A 22,033-nucleotide genomic window follows, 5' to 3' on the forward strand; every position below is an offset into this window, starting at 1 on the left:
GTTGCCTGGCAACCTCATGGTAACAACAAGATTTCATTAACTACTCCCAGCCAACAAATAGTCTGGCACATGACCCTTGTATAACCACAACATGTTTTTTTAAACTTTTTTTACAGATTGAATAAGTGAGATATAATGTTTTAATGAGTAAGAGTTAGAGGTGCTGGTAGGTGGATTCAGTTACCTTTGGACGGTGCTAGGCTAGCTGTTTCCCACTTGTCTTCAGTCTTCATGCTAAGCTAAGCTAACCAGCTGCTGGGTGTAGCTTCATATCTACTAAACCAACATGAAAATTGTGTCAATGTAGTCATTAAACTCAAGAAAAGAAAGCAAATAAGCATATTTCCCAAAATGTCTAAGAAAATTGCATTAAGTGATCCTCATGTGGAAATGTGTTCCCTAAAAAATGTTCTGTGTACAGCCCCCAGGAACCTACTCCAGCTCCGAGGATAGTGTTTTACTCAAGATGAATGGCAGGAGTATTATATTGTACATTATGATATGCATGATTTTCATATTTGGAGGAAACCCATTACCTGCTATATTCATACCCTAGACTGTATAAAAATCCACACCAAAAAAACCAGGACAGAGATCCAAACCCAGGACCTTCCTCCAACAACTCAAACCATTGATAGCTGAAAGCCCGGCAACAGCTCTGTGTTTGTGCTACAGAATTGTTTTCTTGTCAGTGAAATAAATGGCTGTGGAAAATCTTTTAGGCCATCATGGACATCATGGGAACTCTCCACTGACCCATACCAGGGTTCTTTAAGGTCAATGTGTGGCTCAGTGATGGGAGAAACTCTGGCAGACACTGAGACTTAACTTACAAAAACACTACTGAACAATTACACGATCAAGTAAAATGACTTAGCAGGTTTTATCGACGGTCGGGTTCAGAATATACAGACGTGGATTTACAAGGAACACAGACAGCATGTAACTGCAGCCCACATCTGCCACTTCCTTCAGGCCCAGATACCATGCAGAATCATACCGATGACTCAACCTCAATGTGGCCAGCATAGAACTCGGCCAAGACACGACATAGCCAGATGAGGACCACATCACAGAAAGGGTGTGGGCCACATCTGGATCACAAAACATGGAGGAGAAAACCTAAAACTCCTGTAAGGGCTAAAAGCAGCAATCGTAGTATTACAACATACAGATACAGAGATACATATGCACTAATTTACCACACACATACCACATATCTGCTACAGTTGAACCAAACAAACATGGCAGCTGGAAGTGACACATCTCCCTTGTTGTTTTGGATGATGCTGAGGAAATAAAGGCTTAATTGAAATATAAAATAATGTTAAGTGAGATTCATATTTTGGTAAATTAACCTGATAATAACAATGGGTCTTACAAGACAACTAAGGAGATACGTCTCTTCCTGGTTATCTCTGGCCCAAAAAAACGCAATAATAATTTATAATTTGGGGAATTTGTTAAAGAAATCTTAATTACTGAGCAGCAGAAGAAGAGGATTATTTTTCATTTCAGTGGGATTGAAAATGCCTTTAAAACAATGGCAAGTTCTGTCAAACAAGTCACAACTTTATTAAAGTTTTGCTCGGATTAATAATTGAGAAAAAGATTAAAAGTGCAATAATCCAACAACGATGTGTTCTTGGTTGACAGAAGCTTGTGATCCCTGTATACACGTCCATGGGGAGACTTTTCCAGGATCCATGATGCACTTCCCTTCTGAGTTGAACACACCCTGCTGTGCTGTCTCTACTGTGGGAGGAGGATGCATTGAAAAGGAGGGGTTCAAGTTCAATTAGGACAGCCCCCAAAAACACAGTTCTCACACAGAGAGCAAAAAGAAAGGAGAGCAGTCACACAGACAGAGGGAAGCCCCGTTTAGAGCAGCTCCCGCTGATGTTAATCCCGGAGTGAAACAAGACATGAATTCTGTAGGCAGGTCGTGGCTGCTGCTTACAGGCTTCATACTGTTTTATATCATCTACCTGCTGTTCGGAGCCCTGATGTTCTCCAGCATCGAGCGGCCGGTGGAGGACAAGCTGCGACAAGACATGGAAGTCCTGAAGCAGGAATTTCTGAACCAGAGCTGCGTCAACTCCACGTCGCTCGAACTCTTTCTGGTCAAAGTGCTGACGGCCAACAAGTACGGCGTCTCCGTCCTCAAAAACGGCTCCGTTACCTCCAACTGGGACCTGACATCCTCCATGTTCTTCGCCAACACTCTGGTCACCACTGTCGGTGAGTTCAGGCAAAAGTTGTTAGCGACAAAAGTAACTTGGGACGTGAAACTAACTGAAAATAGCCTATACCTTTTTAAAATCCCATGAAGATGTCCCCAGTATCTAGGCTACACACCAAGATAACATAACGCCATGAATTTGTAACAAAACGAAAGCACCACCAGTCCAATAGGCCTATAAGGACTTTGTTTTTAGGAGATAAAACGCCACAAAAGTCTAATAGGCCTACTGGTAATAACTTTATTGTGCCACGTGTCGTTGATGTGACTGACACATTTCAGCTGTGTGAGTGACTTTCAGCTTTTAGTCAGTTAAGAGATCAAAATACAAACCTATCATAACAGAAAACCACACAGCCCCAGAGGGGAAATAGGTTTCCTCAATACTTAACAAATAAACACATCATTTCCTGTTCATTCAAATGTGAGAAACTCTTTTAGCATACAAGTTATTTCCCTTGATCTTAGGGAATGTCCAGTTGTTTAATTCAATTCTGTTCAATACTATAATGCCATTTCAACACAGGCTAGGAATTTGCCTTAGTGCAGCTCTTAAACACACACACACACACACACACACACACACACACACACACACACAAAAGTAACTGAAAATATGTAAAATAAGAGCAGCAAAAACAGTTCCCTCAACATTCAAATATACATAATATGATAAAGGCCTGAAATGGGACTTTTATTGTGTAATTATAAGGCAGAAGGCAGATAAATGGGACGATAGTAAGTTCACTGACTGTTACCATAAAACTGCACAGTCTGATTCAATTATATTTTATGTGACACTGTGGTCTGAACACCCGCTGTATATAGATGCCTGAGCTGAATGTTACAGGAAGTAAAGGGTGCAGCTGGGTTTTCATACAGAGGTTTTTGTGGGACCACCCAGTTCATCTACACTAGTAACGTTGTGGTGTCCCTGTACTATTCACACACTTGCACAACCACATATTACTGCACACACCTGCACAACCACGTATTACTTATACACCCACATCATAACCAGCCGAGACAGCGGTGTTGTTTTCTGTCCATGCATCCATGACTAGGAAAAAATATGGACAATTCAGACTATGGTGCATATTACATTTTGTGTTAAGAGGGAATAAAATAGGTTAGTTTTTCATGTTAGAAGAACATGACAGATGGAAAAAACAAACACATTCTGGAACTTTATATATATATATATATATATATATATATATATATATATATATATATATATATATATATATATATATATATATATATATATATAGTACATATAGTACATACATACGTACAAGCTATAAGTGTATTGGACTTTGTATTTGGTGTCATTTTAATGGTCAGTATTCAAAACCCCAAAAGACATGGCCTGCAATTGGCTTACAGGGTTTCCCCCAGTGTATAGCAGACCTGGTGGCCCACCATGCCTCAGTTGCTCCCCACCCGGACTAAGCCACTGCGTATTATTTTTTTAATGTATGTTAAGACGTTTTTTAAAACTACAATTACAGTGGGGCGGCTTGGTTAGAAACTAAGACATAGTCATATTTTCAAATCTCCAGTTAGCTTTAGCACAGACTTAAAGTGTGGCCCCATGGAATCTGGGTTTAGCTTTTTTTAAATTCTCAATTTCGCGATTCCGTCCATATTATGATATCAGATTTCGGGCTCGACATTAATGCTGCCATCAGACACTTGCTACCGGGCTAAACAACTTTTCTGGGGGAAACCCTGGCTTATGAAGTTTGTGAATTGACAGAAGTTTTGACAGGCACTGCCAGTGTAACACTACCAGGACTCACTACCAAAATACTGCAGCATCATCGCAGTAACGTCACACAGATATGCTCCTTAGGGCTTCATTGCAAGCTTCTGTGCTATTTAAGCGAACCAATATGAAAATAGAAACGGTCACATTCCACACTGCTGCTCACATGGGACACGCAAACTCAAATGTATGAAGCAGGACAGAAATCCCCTTTGTTTTCAGGAGCAGTTTGTTTGCTCTACTGTGTGGGATGCATGAACTTCTTTCACAATACTGCATATTTTTTTACTTATGTGACACTTTCTTAAATGTTATCTTTATAATATGTTTAGTTGCCAACACAAGCAGTCAGATGATCATGCAGGTTGTGAACAAACCAGTTTATTATCTTGCCCTTTTTTTTTTTTTTTATCTGGAGGTAAAACCAGAAGTAGTCTCGCATTGCCAGACCTTCCTCCACAGCGCTGCGGAGGAGGGTCTGGCTAGTCCACACAGCATTCCGGGATGGGAGAAAAACGTACATTTCTTTAAACCAATCACAATCGTCTTGGGCGGTGCTAAGCAGCGTACGGAGCCACGGTGCCGCTGCAAAATAGCCTCGAGAAGGAACTTGTTTTGGTGGAACGTGTAGTTTCAAAAGTTGTTTTAGTCGTGCAACAGAAAACTCAGATTGGACAGATAGTCTAGCTAGCTGTCTGGATTTACCCTGCAGAGATCTGAGGAGCAGTTAACCATAGTCTTCAGAAATCCACCGGAGTTTAAAATTTCAACACAAAGGAAGCCCAAGGTAATGGACATCCGGCCTGAATCAGTGATATCCGGTGGAATTTCCATCGGCAACGGAGCAATCCCAGAAGTGAAATGTAGTGGATATACTGTAGACTAAACCAGAAGTGAACAAATTTCATTTGTTATTTTTATAACCCCTCATTGTATCAAATAACTGTGTGCACAACTACATTAGGTACGTTGAAGTGGAACCATAGAGTTCTGCAAAATCAGATTGTGGAAGTAAACAATGCAAGCTTTTTGGTGAAACTGTGAGTTTGTTCACAACCTCTCTGATCATCTCCCGGGTGGCGGGTGAGACAAACAACCACAAAGAGAGACAAAGACACCACAAAAGAGAGACGTCTGCGTCGTTCATAGTTGTTTTGTGCCTCTTCAGTCCGGGAGTTAATACATTTCCTTCATTTTATGAAACATTTGAAAAGCTGGGTTTTATTTTTGAATATTTTAAAGCTTGCATTGTTTACATCCATTTGCTAGCTAGCAGTCTTCTTTTTCTTTGCCCCCATGCTCGTGCGCATGCAAGAGATACAATCAAAGTGGAGATCTGCTCCAAAAACATTGCTCCATAATTCTACTATTGGTCGAAAATCTTTAAGCTTGGTTCATTCATTGATTCATTGTAAAGACATGTTAGGAATTATTTTGTTAACATTCTTTTAATTGCCTATTGTTCATGTATTGGTATGCGACGTGTGTGTTGTGTTGCTGAGTATGTGAACTGTGTGAAATGTGTGATGAAAACTGGTGTTGTTGGGTATATGTATTATACAAGCACTGATCTGCACAAATGAAGTTCCTAACGGACTTATAAAGTTCATTGAATTGGAATATTTTCTCCACAGAGCTGCAAATATCAGCAAAAAAATTAGGACTAGGCTAATTAATAGTAATAATAGTAAAAAATAATAATAATTATAATAATAATTTCATATAAATGAGGTTTATTGAACATGAATTCCCAAAATAAGTGTAAAACTAGGGTTAATTAGTTGGTTCTAGTGGTGAATATACTGGTGGTAATGGGGAAAGAAAATGTCAAAAAGCAACATAAATTTAAAAATGGTGTTTAACAGCTTCAAACGACAATGTTAAAAACAACAGACAAAGCCAGAAATCTTGGTGTAGTCATGGACTCAGACCTGAATTTTAACAGCCACATTAAGACAATTACAAAGTCAGCCTATTACCACCTTAAAAATATATCAAGGGTTAAAGGACTTATGTCTCAGTAGGATTTGGAAAAACTTGTCCATGCTTTTATCTTCAGTAGACTTGACTACTGTAACGGTGTCTTCACAGGTCTCCCTAAAAAAAATCAGACAGCTGATTCAGAACGCTGCTGCTCGAGTCCTCACTAAGACCAAGAAAGTGGATCACATCACTCCAGTTCTGAAGTCTCTATTCTGGCTTCCAGTGCCTCAAAGAATTGATTTCAAAATAATTTTGCTGGTTTATAAATCACTAAACGGTTTAGGGCCAAAATACATTTCTGATCTGCTGCTAGACTATGACCCACCCAGACCTCTCAGGTCGTCTGGGACAGGTCTGCTTGTTGTCCCCAGAGTCAGAACTAAACAGGGGGAAGCAGCATTCAGTTTTTACGCTCCACATATCTGGAACAAACTCCTAGAAAACTGCAGGTCTGCAGCAACTCTGTTCTTTTAAATCAAGGCTGAAGACCTATCTTTTTGATGTTGCCTTTCTTTAAATAACTGTTCATTTGTTATACTGAAGTTGCATTGATGACACTGTATGACATTCTAGAACTGCCCTTTAATGTTTAATTTCTTATACTGCACTGTCAATTTTATTCTTGTCGATTATGTTTTTAATCCGTTTTATGTAAAGCAATTTGAATTGCCTGTTGCTGAAATGTGCTATACAAATAAAGCTGCCTTGCCTAAAATAAGTGTTCATTTTGACCCTGGAGGACAACACAAGGGTTAAGAAGAATTATTCTAAATGTACATACAAATGCAACAACATATCTGCCCTCTTCCTTTTATCTCCAGGGTATGGTCAATCCACTCCGCTGTCTGACACTGGAAAAGCTTTTTCCATCCTCTACGCCTTGATAGGAGTCCCTTTCACCATGCTGGTGCTCACCGCCTGCGTCCAGAGGATCATGTGCCCTCTGGTCCTCGCTCCCGTCAGGCTCCTGCAGCGGTCGGGCATGGAGCCTCGGCCGGCCACATTTGTCCACTTCCTGTTGCTGCTGCTTGTGGTGGTGTTGTGCTTCTTCGTGGTGCCAGCGGCCGTGTTCAGCTCAGTAGAGTTGTCCTGGTCGTTCTTGGATGGCATCTACTTCTGTTTCATCTCGCTGTGCACCATCGGACTGGGAGATTTCGTTCCGGGGACGCAGCCTGGGCAGAAGTACAGGCAGCTGTACCAGGTCACTGTCATGGGTGAGTGCTGTTGTTGTTACAGTCGAGTCCAGTAGGGCTGCACAATTTTATCGAAATCACAATATGAACTAGTGCAATATACAAATCGCAGGGGGGCGCAATATTTGTTAAAGGAAATTATGTGTCAAACCATTCTAAAATAAAGTATTGTGCTGCAGAGACATCCCGGCCTACAAGTTGTATCCTATAGACTAAAGAAAAAAACATCTTTTGTTTGGTACAGATTCTCGCAAAAAATCACACTCACTTTAACCTTTTATTTTTATATATATATATATATATATATATATATATATATATATATATATATATATATATATATATATATATATATATATATATATATATATATATATGAATGCGGCCATCACATACAGCTTACTAAACAGGCCTATTCTGGTGTGGTCTTCTGTTCCAACTGGCTGAATGTGTACCTGAACAAGCAGATCGATTTTTGTATTTGTAGTCCCGAACTGCATACAAAAATGTAACCGTGGTCTAAGCTACCACGAGCTAATGTTAGCTAACGTTAGCTAGCATGTCAAACGGGGCTAGTCAGTCTATCAACGGCTCTGGGGCTAGTAAATCAGCACGTAGGAGAATGTAAAGTCGCACGTCAACTAAGCAGGTAGCTACCTGATACAACTATAAAATAACAAGGTGACCAGTAAAACTACAGCAGACGACTACCCTTGGCTAATTTTAAAAAAATAACTTACTTTAAGATGCTTCTTCAGGTTGGAGGTGGAGGAATTTGGAAGTTGAAAGGAGGTTGGTTGCTGGCAAGCAGAGGTTGCGCTGCACAGTTATATTTCGTTCTCCCTTCTCTTTCTTTAATGTGAATTGCTGTTTGAATTTCCAAGATAGAAACGCATTCATGCCCTGGCTCTGTTGTGCCGGTTCCGACTCCATTTGACTGATCACGCAAATAGCTAATTCTTTCGTTTTCATATTGGGACTACGGGAAATTCATGGAGTTGCCTTAATTTATTCAGAGAGTGAATAAACTCATGAAAGAGAGAAATATCGTCATGTAATCCATTGATTTCAACAATGTGACTGTATTCTAAATACCAACTATTTAAATTGTAACTGTAACGGAATACAGTTACTCATGATTTGTATTCTGAATACGTAACGCCGGTACATGTATTCCCTTACTAACCCACACTGAATATCAGCGCATCAGTATCCTCAAACTTGTCATTTTACTAGTTTACTAGTCTAGTGTGTCTTTTTTTATGCATTTTAAACTTGTTTCCAAAAACTGCAACCAGTTTTTCTGATCATACAAGTGCCATGCATCCTTTTTTAAGCAAACACAGACATTCTGCTTCAGGTACTTGTTTTTTTGTTTTTGTCACGTCTGATGTTTAACTCGTTCTAAGGTTAGTCTGACTGTTTCAACAGTCAACACAGTCACAGTAACAAGCTCACACACTTCCTCCTTTTTGAGGCTTGGCCATCTGCAGGACGTCTGCAGGATATTTGATAAGAAGGTGTTGTCCCATTGTGATTCAGGCCACAATGTTTGACATATCAGCACCTGTTCACTGAGCAAACAAATTAGTTTTATATACCTATGTTTTAGTTAGTGCAGATTAATTGGTACTCGCACGTGGAATTTAACATAGACGTGGTGTAAAATACTGACAAATGCCAGACGTTACTCACTTCCACTGCCTTGCTAAGTATGAGACAGTACACACTTGGAATTGAATCAGAAATTATAATACCTGTACAAGTGTTGTGAAAACAAACTGTTGAGGTCTGATATCTTATGTAATATACAGTGTATATAGATGCAAGTGAAGTGTACTGTCAGTCCTCCTGGCCTCCTCCTCTTTTGTTGGTCTGGTTACATCCCAACATCTGTCAATTATTTTGGTCATCTAGCCTGATGCTGCATCATTCTGATAAAGAATAATCAGCGGTTAAGTCATACTAGGGCGGCTGTGGGTCGTCTATTGATCACGGGGTTCTTTGTTTGATGCCTGGCACCTTCTGTTCACTCGCCGCTGCCCTTGCATGTCAGTTTTGCCGCTGCTTTTATGAGAAAGTTTGTTAGGCCTCAGGGTTAAACGCAATGCATTTTGATGAACAACGTCGAATGTAAACATAACTTCCACTTGTTTACAATAAAACTTCACAGCGCAACTTGTCGGCAAATACCCAGGAGCTAACCTGATTGTTATCAGACCAAGCCTGTAACTAAACTGTAACCTAAAATAAAACTGCAGATAAGCAATACAGGGTTGTTGGTTTTTTTTGGTTGCTAAACGACAGTGGGCACAACTGGAGCCACACGTGCAAAACTCTAACCACAGTAGAACCTCTAGTTCGTATTTCATTGCTTGAACACCGTTTTCAAAAGTCTACACACTTATCAAATGGCTGTAACCATTAACCTGCACAACACTGTGGATTTACAGCACACTGCTGTCAAAACTGTTAATCACACATTCAAAACAGAATGGATTTCAGCCTGTTGCATTTCAAACACTGCTGATTGCAATTTCAGCTGAAAGACTAAGCCGCTGTCTTGTTTTAGACTTGTTGGTGAACACATACACACTGTATGTAAGACTGTCTTCTGAAATGGACCAAGGAGGGAAAAGAGTGTCAGGGAGAGAGCTGGCGCGTGGAGGAAGACCAAAAGCTGTAATTCCCGATGAAAACAGGGCTACACTTACAGACCATGTTGTGAGTCATGGTCTCTCGTTGAGAGAGGCAGGGTTGAGGGTGCAACCCAATCTGCAAAGATCTACAGTTGCATCTGTAATGCAACATTTTCCACCAAACGGGTGAGAATCGCATGCTTACAGTAAATAACAGTTTTTCTCTGCCTGGAGGTGGAAAGTGTATGATCAACACCCACTTGACCAAATGTCGCTATTGAAGGTTATGAGTGCCAGATGTGGGGACACGAGTCCAGAGGACTGCCACGGATGGATAAGGCACTCCAGAAGGTTCTTCCCCAGGTGCATGGCAAGAGAGGACATCCCATGTGATGTTGATGAAAACTCGTGGCCTGATGCTGGAGAGAGGCAGGATTAGCCCCACATTTTTTGTCACTATTACATACCTTGTTAGTTTTAACTTTTTTTCAGTAATATCTTTTGAAGCAAACTGCTATTTGTCATTCCTTCTTGTTTACCTAAAAAAAACTGGTTAAAAAAATGTCATGTGAAAGAATTTCACTTTTTTTTTTTTTTTAAAGAAAATATTTGTGTGTCAAATTATTCAAACTGTAAAGCTATTGTTTTTATGGGGGACGGTGTGTGTTGTCTCAGTGAGGATTGTAGAAGTGTTTGGCTGCACTGAGCCTGTTTTGAGACGTGAAGAGTTGTTGTTATTTCTATTATTATAGACACGATTGTAGAATATTAGCAGTTATATTTGTCCACGTTGCAAAAGAAGCTGTGCGCAGTCAATTGAGGAAGTGGTTCAATGGAATTGAATAGAAGGTTAAGCTTGCTAGAGGTCACCCCCCCTGTGAGGTTAAGATAAATGTTTGAGGGAGAGAAGAGGGGGTGATGCCATATAGGATGTTAAAGTTTACCATGATTGTGTGTGTTTATGTGTGAGAGGTTTTATGGCAGGAAATAGTCAAGTAGGGATGTGCGTTTAGGCGCTTGGTAGGTCACGACGAGGAGAGAGGGGTTTCTGAGAATGAACCGACTTCTGCCATCCTGGGATGCATGAAGCATCCCCCAAGTGCGGAGGACACAGAGGAAGGACTTCACCCAGAGAGAATAAAAAGGAGTGGAACTTTGTAACATTGCGCATAACTGGGAGGCACAAGGAGGTGTCAGTTGTGTAGCCCGCATGTAGGCCTGCATGCGTTTGTAAATACTTAAAGCTCCCATATTATGCTCATTTTCAGGTTCATAATTGTATTTTAAAGGGGTGATAGAATGCAAAACCGATTTTACCTTGTCATAGTTGAAGAACGACAGTTCGGTGGGTAAATAGGACCTGCATAGAAGCTCAAAATCCCATTGATACCCCTTTTACTATGAAAATCTCATATTTTGAAACTGCCGCTGAAAACGGGCGACTCTCAACAAAGCTGGAAGTTGACGTCAGCATCCCAACTCCTAGTCTTTGTCACGCCCCAACATTTGCATAGGCTACACCACTGACCTGAGGTCAGCTTAGTCTTCTGAATCTAGCTAGGTCATGCAGATCTCCAGAGGTCCGCTATTTAATTACTAAATTCACTTCTGAGATTTTTTTTATGCGAGAAATCAACTATGTAGAGGTCAAATATGGGCCGTTTTACGAAAATTGAAGGCTAATTGCAAATTTCGTTCGACTGTGTGTCGGGAGTTCAGCGACCGGTACTGCCTGCGTTGCTGCCTCGCCGCCCGGCCCGCCTTCCATCACAGACCCCGGCCTGCTGGGAGGTAGATGGAGCTCCATCACGGCTGGCAGCCCACGGCACTCCATACCCGTGCAAAGTCACCGTTTTTTGGGTTAATGGACTACCAAACGCCACTGCCCTGACAGAGCTCCAGGGCCTGCAGCTCTCCTCTTCCTGCTAAATGGCCAGTGTTAGTGAGTGAGAGCGCGGTCAGCGAGCTTCTTACGCCAGCAATCTCTTACCACAGGTTCCAGTTAATCTTATAATGGATATGTGTGTTGAGTTATTTAAACAAACGATCGGGGAAATAAACGCCTCTTGTCCGCGAGTCTCATTGATAAAGCCTGCGGCTGGATGGAGCTCTATTGATGAGAGCTAGCTAGCCTTCTCTTAGACCTCTTAAACGAAACCCCTAATGTTCACAAAAATGCATTAAATTGAAATCGGACACCATTGTTAGCTTTATAAGACCTTGGGGTAGCTGTTTTATAAGTGACGTGATGAAATTCAAACTGTAAATATACGAAAGTTATGCCTGCAGCTGGCAGCCAGCCAGCTCCGGAGCTCCGCAGAGCCCCGGTCGTCCAGTAACCGGGGAACGGTGACTTTCACTGGGTATGGAGTTTTCCGCTTTCTCGTCAGACTGTGGAGCTCCTGAAGTCTGACACGTCTTACCAAATTTGCAATTAGCCATCAATTTTCGTAAAACAGCCCATATTTGAGCTTTATATAGTTGATTTCTCGCATAAAAAACGTCTCAGAAGTGAATTTAATAACAAAATGTTAGACAAACGATGTAGAACTTTGCAGTGTCTGAAATATGAGACCTGCTGTCTAGTCTACAATGGATGTGTATGTGGTTCGCTCCATAGACGGTAAAAGAGAGGCTGTTCAACTGCCAACTTCGGTCAGTTACAAGGCAGGATTAGCCGGGAGACTTATTCTAAACAAGGGCACACATGTAAGTAGTTCTTTTGTAGATTATGGTGAACTTGTGTGTGTTGTAGCAGTGCTTTGCCATTGAGAACGAGGTAGCACACTAGAACGGTTGCAGTTAGCCAGCTCGTTTCGGCTAGTGACATAGAAAGCCGTGCCGATTTTGAACAGCTCACCCGGAGACTGAAGGCAGGACACATTCAGAAACTGTATCTCACTCAAAACGGCATGGATTTTTTTTGCAAAGACCCAAAATAACACCCCAAATCCCAGAAAAAGTGATTTCTTTTTTTTTTCATAATATGGGCACTTTAAAATACTGTTCAGTAAAAGTACTTGACTTTATTCTATCGTCTCAGTGATTCTTTAGGTTTTCTGGTCTTTTGGGTCATTAACGAATACACTGGGGATTATAATTTAGAGAGATTATTGGAGTCAGACTTTCTGGCCTTTGGACCTTTCACTTTTTACAAACAAATCCCTTACAGTTGCTTGGAATGAGTTCTTGCAGGGGATGTCAACTGTTTAGCTCAGGTGACTGTTGGTAATGCTGACTGTGGTTAGAGTTTAGCAATACACAACAAACTGTAATCAGATCAAGCCTGCAACTAAACTGAACCAGCAACAAGCATTATAACTTTACCTATTGTGGTGCAATAAGTGACTTTCTGCATGAAAATAAAAACCGGCTAAATATTGCGGTTTGTTTGAACCTGGCCGAGGTGGAAAAGTTGGCAGCGACCGCTTCATCCTGTAGGAATGATTATTTATTCAGAGAGAGTTTATCAATGTAAATCGAATCTCATAATCCTCATTTTTATAAATGCGTGTTTTTACACCAACAGTGTTTCTACACTCTCAAACATCCTAACATAATTTGGTTGCACTTTGAAGGTATCTACATAAGGGTGACATGACACTGTCATGAACGTTTCATAAACATTTATGACCTAACGCTTCTTTTAGTAAGTGTCATTCGGTTTTTGTTATGACAAGTTATGCTTAGGGTTAGGGTTCATAGGGGTCATGACAGTGTCGTGTTAATGACACTGTCATGTCACTCTTATGTAGATACCTTCAAGTAAAGTGTTACCCATAATTTAAAAGCCAATTTCAACAAAACGCTGGCTCATTGTGATATTTTCAAATGTCTACCCCTGTTGTTATTTCACTTCAATGATATCTAAGAATATTAAACCCACTGCACTTTTGGCTATGTTAATATGAAAACTAGTCTCTATCCACGACGTTGCACTTCCGGGATTGCTCCGGTGCCGCTGGAAATTCCGCCGGATGTCCCTCATTTTGGCCGGATGTCCGTTACCTTCGTGTTGTAATTTTAAACTGGACTTTGGTTGGCACTAAGGTTAACCGCTCCTCAGATCTCTGCAGGGTAAATCCAGCTAGACTGTCTGTCTGTCCAATCTGAGTTTTCTGTTGCTGTTTTTTCCTGTGAGGCTCACACAGAGCAGCTACATGCCTGCAGAGCTGTAGATAGAGCAGGTACACCAGAATATCTGTCGCATCCGGCAGTGTGGTGGCCTGCAGAGGCTCAGAGATGACTTCTCTGCTGCAGAACTTTCTCTTTCTCTTTCGAGAGAAAAGATGATGATGCAGCTTTTTGTCATTACACAAGTAAAGCAGGCGAGATGCAATGTCCTGAAAAGGACTTAATAGCATGACATGGAAAACATTGGCAGGGTTATGACTGGTTAGTGCAGATTGTATCATGCTGATGGATAAAATGTTTTTCATAAAGGACATCGGAGGAAGAACTGTAGTTTTTTGTCTTGAGAGAATAAAACAAAGGTTTTAAAAAGTCTTATTTCCAGGATGATTGTTTTGTCGCCCTGCTCTGAAGGGAGAAGCTGACCCTCTGATGTGAGAAGTAGCACCTTTTCAGTGCTTCTATTTTCTCGTTGGCAGGTCAGGGGTTGAGAAGTGGGTTCCTCAGAAATGAAACTGCTCTCCCGAGCTATCTGTTAGCTGCCTGGAAATTTGGAGCACACTCTTCTGTGTCGCTTATTTTAAGTTTATCCGACTTTACAGAGAATTTCATGGAGCAGCAGGGAAATTATCCCAGAAGCATTCGTGGCTCTTCTTTTTTTGAGTTTCGTAAAACCTGGAGGGAGTCAATGCAACAGCACTGGCTCTATGGGTGGCTCTGTCGGTTGGTTAGTTGCTGTAAGTTGGTCGCGCCTTCAAGGTGCTCTAAGCAATGTGGGGTGACGTTACTTCTTGTTGACGTTCAAAGTATTGTCAAACAAAATGGAGGCTAGCTCGCCCCTCCCTCCTCCTCCTCCCGTCCCTTCCCCCTCCCTTCCCTGCTTCCTGAAACAGTCATGAACGCGCATTGTGGAAGTAGCCTACGTGCTAACAATGCTGCGGTGATGGGTCAACCAACTCCTTGTCGGTTATTGGCTGGAGCAGTTTGTTTCAGTATACAGAGACCAAGTTTTTACAGTGTGTTCAGGGGACAGGCAGAAGGTGAGGAGATGTTTGCTGTATGTGACAAAAAATGTTGTAGCCTAAAAAACGTGTGCCATCGCTTAGAGCACCTTTCACATCGGTCAGACATTGGAAATATCTCAAAATATGTGAAATCAACTACTGTAGGGCTACAGCTAACGCTTATTTTTATTGTTGATTTTAATCTGATAATCTGCGACTAGAAAGTGTCAAAACATAGTGTAAAAAAAGTCTCCAAAGTGACCAAGTTGATGTGTTCAGATGTCTTTTGTTCAACCAACCGTCCAAAACTCAAGGAGGTTCAGTTTCAAACGATATAGAACAAAGAAAAGCAGCCCCCTACCTTCTCCCACACTCACAGAAGAAAGAGAAAAGTCATCCTCCCCCTCATATTGCCCTTAATTCTACCCAGATTGCACATTTCCCATAAAATCATGTTGGGATCAATAACTTACTACACCACTGCACAATACCATACCAAATTAAAAAAATATTGCACCAGTGCCCTACCAGATATTGCACATCCTACAACCATAATGGCGAGTACCACAAATATTACCTATGCTTACTACACACACACACACACACACACACACACACACACACGTATTTTATAATTTAGTAGTTGCTGATTATCTTTTTAGTTAGTTCAGGCATCCTGGCATTTTTATTAAACATGTTGTTTAGGAGCAAGTTACAGAATAAATGTGTTGTGGTATTTGAAAGAACATTGCAACTGCATTTTGATAGTTTTGGTACAAAGCCTCTTTCAGAAGTGTGTTGGCGGGCGCCCAGATAGCTCAGTTGGTAGAGTGGACGCCCATATATAGAGGTTTACTCCTCAACGCAGCGGACCCAGGTTCGACTCCGACCTGCGGCCCTTTGCTGCATGTCATTCCCCCTCTCTCTCCCCTTTCATGTCTTCATCTGTCCTGTCAGAAATAAAGGCCGAAGTGTGTTTGCTTGACAGTATGGACAGGAAAATATAATCCTACCGTCACATGATGGAGGTTCTTTTCATAGCGTGCTCTTGTTACTCAGCTTCTGTGCGGGTGGTTTTTTTCAGTAATTGAATCACGGTTGGAATGACCCTTTTTTTTTGTCCAAATGTGGCCAAGCTGTTGTTTTTTCCCCTCTGTGGTCTCAGTCCGAGAGCTCTACAGTGAATAATATGACACTAAATGCTCAGAACAACCTGTTGAGGTGAACGTGGTCTGCTGAAATTAAGGAAATGAGTGGTTCTGCATTTCACATATTTTTGTGTTCAGTTTTGTTCATTCCCCCACAATTCTTTGACCAACTGAAATTATGAATTATTTTGGACTAATGGTTAAAATTAGAGGACCATATGTTGAGAGAATCACAGATTGGTATGTGTCAAACTTAAGTCAGGATACCACTTTGAAACAATTTCATTGTTTCCCCTCCAAATGCTATAAAATTGAATAAAACTAAATTAAAGTAGTGAACTTATCATTAATTATACTCGAAGAGCGTTTCTATGGAACCATCCGTGTCAATTTTTTAGCAATCCGCTTGAAAGAAACCCAAATTTCTGACTTTGAAAACGGGTCAGATTTGACCCGAGGACAACAGGAGGGTTAAGGCTTTATCTAAATCTAAATAAACAACTTGAACTTCAAAACTTGAATCTAAATCTTTCTGGAGGGCTCCTAAGAAGCACTGTGCTGGGGAGAGACGGGTATGATGGGCTTATGGTGTCATTTATACATACGTAGGTTTCTGGCTCATTGTCTATTTTGTTACTATTTTATTGAATGGTCTTTAACATATTGGAGTTACTGTCATCTTTTCTTGATTTTTGTCTGTGTGGGTGGCGAATACAAGTTGTATGTTGAAAAATAAAAAATAAAAATGTAATCACAACAAAAAACATGAATCTAAAATGGCTTCACAGGCCCACAATCTTGGAAAGAAAACAGGATTGTAATACGTAGAGTTTTTCGCCTCAAAAGGAATGAATGAATAGTACTCGTTAGTACTACTTTTCCAGAAAGGTGTCTACCCTAGATTAGATTTTTATGGTCGAGGGACCCAGGTGGACACAGTCGAACTTGTGTGTCCTGTCCTCGGCTAATCCCTCGACTTCAGTTTGGAAGGAGACCCAGCAGTTCACAGCCAGGTCGAGTCAGATCAACCCACGCGGTCCCTGCAGGTTGCAAGATGTTTCCTGGAACTGGTGGTGTTTCCCCAGCAAAAGTACTGAAACTGATCATATGTAAATGTGTTCTTGTAAATACACATTCCCTGCTGTAGTAGTAAATCTAAATGAGGGCCAACTTCCATAAGTGTGTTTTTACTTTCTTTTTTTCTTTTTTTTTAATACTGTGTTTATTGGTTTTCAGAACACAAGTTTTACAGATCTGTGCAATGCAAATAACCTTTTTTTTTTTTTTTAAAGGTGGAAAAAACAAGACAAAAAATTATAGTGAAAATCTGAGAAAATAAATCCCAAAATAGATTAATATATACATACATGTGCATACATTAATAAATAAATTTATAATCCATAAAAAAAATAAAAATTTAGTTGCTTACCAGTTCAATATGAAAGGATTAATTGATGCGATGTTAAAAAAAAAAAAAAATCTGAATAGACTTATAATGACAATGACTAGGGACTAATAGTCGCATGAGGAGATTTAAAGCTTAGATTCAGCATAGGCTATGAAAGGCCGCCATATTTTCTCAAATTTAAAGGCAGAGCCTCGCACTTTTAATCTTAATTTCTCCAGTTTTACATTGCATTACATCTCTTAACCAGACAATATAACAGGGAGGCTGTGGGTTTTTCCAGTTAAGGAGAACCAAGCTTCGTGCTAATAACATTATAAAGGCTGCCACCATACCGTTAGCTCCCCTGAGAGGACTTCCATCACCAAAGACACCAAATATACCAATCAAAGGATCTGGAGCTATCATCAACATCAGATAAAGTCTGGAAAATAGGCCTCCAATAATTGTGTATTTTAGGACAAAGCCAGAACATGTGTGCCAACGTGGCGGGAAACTGTTTACATCGATCACAAGTAGCATCTACATTAGGATATATTTTGGCAAGTTTTACTTTTGAATAATGAAGGCGATGTTGAACCTTGAACTGTACAAGCCCATGTCTAATGCATATTGACGCTGTATGCACTTTCTTCAAAGTGTTTTCCCACTGATCCTCTGGTATTACCAGACCCAAGTCCTTCTCCCATGCAGATTTAAGAAGGACTAGAGAGGTTTTCTGCAATCCTGACAAATAATTATACACAAAGGATATTGCTGCTTTAGCTGAAGGATCAAAAGTGAACAGAGATTCCAAAGGGGTAACGTTAGGTAGTGTGGGGAAGCATGATGTATTGGATTTAATAAAATTACGTATTTGGAGGAATCTGAAGAATTGATTTTGTGGCAGACTAAATTTAATGCGCAATTGTTCAAAGGAAGGGAATATTCCATCAATGAAGAGATCTTTCATTGATTTAATACCTTTGCGCTTCCACAGATCAAATGAGGCATCAACCATAGGAGGAAAAAAATGGTTGGAGGATAGAGGTGTTTTTTAACATTTAACATTGTCATTTTACGATTCACTAATTACAATCCATCCTTTTGTGAGGAGGCAGTGGAGCCTTCAAATCTTAATTTCCTATTATTTTCCAAGAATAATCTATACTTTGTCGTCATATAAAAGATTCTGGAGTTGAAGTTATGTAATGCAAAGGCCCCAAACATGTTGTTATTGAATCTGCAACGTTCAAAACTGCTGTTTTCAAGGCTTTTCCCTGAGAGCAAAGCATTTCTGGTGTTGCTGAAGAGCAAATATTTTGAGTTTGGACAGTCAAAGTCCTTTGACTCGTTGTGTTCTGTTTTCCCCCTGATGCTGTTTAACATTAGAAGATTGAAAGCTGGCAGGTTCAAACAGTTTGACTCAAGCACAGTTATTCATTAAATGTGTTAATAAGGAGCTATTATTCTTATCTGTTCTTCTTTAAATCTAATTCCAGGTAGGTTGCATTAAGGTTTTTGTTGTTCAATTCCTAAATGGGGCTTCCCGAAACCTGTAGATAGGAAAGCATAAAGGACTAAAGACTTCATATTTCCCCTGGGATTTCCACTGCACCACTTAACTGCACACTTCCCACAGTAACTGTACAGTTGTGGAGCTGAGGCCTCTGTAATCCTATACCGAGTTGGCCTGCTTGCATAGTGAGAGACCATTGTCCAGGACCTGAACTCTGTGGTTATGTTCAGTGCTTCCATGTGACGGAAGAAAACCACATGGCTTTTCTTTTCAAGGCAAACAACCAGAGCAGAAGTAATAAATGTTGAGCAGATTTTGTTTTCACCTATGCCCACCTACTTGAGGGCATTTTTGTCCTACTTTTTGGTGAAATGGATTTACTAAAATAGTTTACTAAAACGGCCCAGCGTATGCCAGACTTTGACATTAATTCCTCGGCTCTTTACTGGCCACATTTTCCGAGTTAAAGCAGTCAGGAACGGAGCAGACTGAGCAGTAAACTAGTAGATTTACAGTTGGATCACATTTAGAGTTTGGCCTGATAACACGGTAGTTTCCTCCGTCTTTTCTCTACGATCGTTACAATAAAACATCCATTTATAAAGAGTATTATTTTACATTTGTTCATTGTTCTCTTTAAGTCAAATGAAAAGGCACTAAGCTGAAGAGCACAAGTGTCTGTGAAACCTTCACATCACTACTGGGTGCGAATCGACGGCTCTGTGTTGCACGTAAAGGAAATACCACACGTACCTACAGCGTGGCAACACATTTACACTAAACTAGAAGGGCACTTTATTTTACAACTACTCCATGAATGCAGCTAGGGCTGAACGATTAATCGAGATTTGAAAGAAGGGATTCGCTAATCGTGAAGACCGTGATTAGTCGAAGGCTACACACATCTGGCCAGTTGTTTTACCGTAATCCTTCAGTCAGCAGAAAGGATTACAGCTCTTATAAAACTTTGTGGTTGATGTTTAGCTATTTGAGTGTGAGGTGTGCCATCACATCCAGCAGCCACATTGATGGGATGGATGGTGGAGCGGTCTTATTCCATTTGAGGCAAACCTTCTGATGCATACCATTTTTTTTCAGAAACAGTAGAAAGTCAGCTTCAGGTAAAGACTTTATTTTGCGAGAATACATTTGCACATTGTTCTGTTAAATAAATGATCTCCTGTGACATTTGTCTCTCTGTCCCATCCCGTGTCTCCCCCAAGTCTACCTGTTCCTGGGTCTGATGATGATGTACCTCCTGCTGCGCACCTTCCACAAAATGGCCGACCTGCACGGCCTGACCACCTTCCTGCAGCTGCCGCACTGTGACGAGTCGGACCTGGAGGACGACAGGGAGCCCATCGTGGAGGGCAAACGTGAAGATCAGGCGCCCCCTTGCCAGACAGAAAAAGAGGCCAGCAAGCACCTGAAGCTGGGATCACAGTCCACTTACAACACCATCCACTCAGGCTGAGCTGGTGGGGGGGGGGGGGGGTGGGGAGAAGAAGCAGCAGCTCTACCTCTGGCACTCACACTAGTGGGCTGAATCTGAATTCTTGTCTTAATTTTTATTTTTTTTTACTTCTAGTCTTCTTTAGTCTCTTTGTTGAACACGTCCAGAGGCGAGAGCGTCATATAATGAGGAATTGAGATGAGTTTTAAGATTCAGCCTTAGTGAGAGGACCGCCAATAAGTTTGTGAGTGGTTACTACACACCGCTTTCTGCACATATGAAAGGACTATCCTACCTTGACTACGGCAACCCGCCTGGGCTAAACCATGCCATAACCGATAACGCTGCGTTCGCCGTACTTGGCTGCTGCGTTTACAGCCTCGGGTCAACACGTGAAGGGCTCGACGCAAAAAGTTTTGATACTTGGTTGGTTTTTAGATCACTTTTGTCTTGCATGCATTTTTGTCATGTTGCTTTATGTGTCACCGGTCTGGGTTGCTACTTTAGGACTAAATACAATTGCATTTAATTATAATAATTAAATGTTGTTGCCTAACACAATCAAGGATGCACTTGCCAACTTTCAACTGAATTAGTTTTTATTTAGGTGCATAGTTCAGGTCCTTCACTTTATATTTCATATATGCACACACATCATGGCCAAACCTCCTCCAAACTATTGACCAGACCGTCCAATCATATTTAGAGACAGGATTGACCTCCGCTCACTTTTTTTGCACGACTGATCACAACTGCAGTGAAACGACATGTGAAACTGTTAAAACTTTAGATCACTTCCTTAAATAAAGGTCAAATGTCCACCTACGCTGAGCATTTAAAACAGTGGGGAAGTTTACTGCAACGTGTTTAATCAGATTTCCTGTTTTGAAAGTATTGACTCTCCTGTGTCTGGGTCAGCTTTGAAGAGTACAGAAACCACAGAGGAGCACTGTTTGCTTCAGGACATGGGCTGTCCTCCTTTTATGGTGCTGCCCCCTTGTGTCTACATGTCTGTTACTACATCTCCAGAGCATAGACTGTAAAAAGCTCCAGAGCAGTAAAAATAAATAAATAGGTTTAAAGGGTTGGAATAGAGGGATATGGAGAAAAAGGAAAAAATGGCGGTAAATAAAAAGTGATTTCAATTCAAAAATGTTATTGTTCTGTGTGACTTTTAGAGGTCATGAACACTTGAAATGCACTTTAATATTTTACCATCGAAGTTGTAATTGTATGAGAAGGCTAATTATATATCCTGATACTGTAAAATAAGTTGTCTCTGCCCATGTTGGTGTGTATGTTTTGTAGTTTAATATCGGTTTAACATTTATTTACATTGGACAACAATAAATTAAAAAATAACTTTTTTCCTGTACATTTTGTTCTCATAATGCATGTCATCCTCTACTTCTATGAGATAGTTTGTACCATAAACTTGAAATGTGCATGACCTGTGCAGTTTGAAAAGTCTGTCGAGCGTTGTGACAGACATACCGGTATGTGTTTTAACCCTCGTGTTGTCTTCCCGTCGACCGTGCAACTTTTAGTTTTTCTGGGGTTTTTTCA

General features: G+C 40.7%; 1 protein-coding gene across 1 annotated transcript; it reads left to right on the forward strand.

The window, feature by feature from the left end:
* The first annotated feature begins 1,819 nt into the window (after window positions 1-1,819).
* Window positions 1,820-21,842, forward strand: kcnk6 (potassium channel, subfamily K, member 6). Its single transcript, XM_078246987.1, has 3 exons — window positions 1,820-2,241; window positions 6,818-7,210; window positions 20,238-21,842. Exons 1-3 carry the CDS (start codon window positions 1,926-1,928, stop codon window positions 20,486-20,488), a joined length of 960 nt encoding a protein of 319 aa, XP_078103113.1. The 5' UTR covers window positions 1,820-1,925; the 3' UTR covers window positions 20,489-21,842.
* Window positions 21,843-22,033: the final 191 nt, after the last annotated feature.

The sequence above is a fragment of the Sander vitreus genome, chromosome 3 (assembly GCF_031162955.1).
Source record: "Sander vitreus isolate 19-12246 chromosome 3, sanVit1, whole genome shotgun sequence".
Classification (NCBI taxonomy): domain Eukaryota; kingdom Metazoa; phylum Chordata; class Actinopteri; order Perciformes; family Percidae; genus Sander; species Sander vitreus.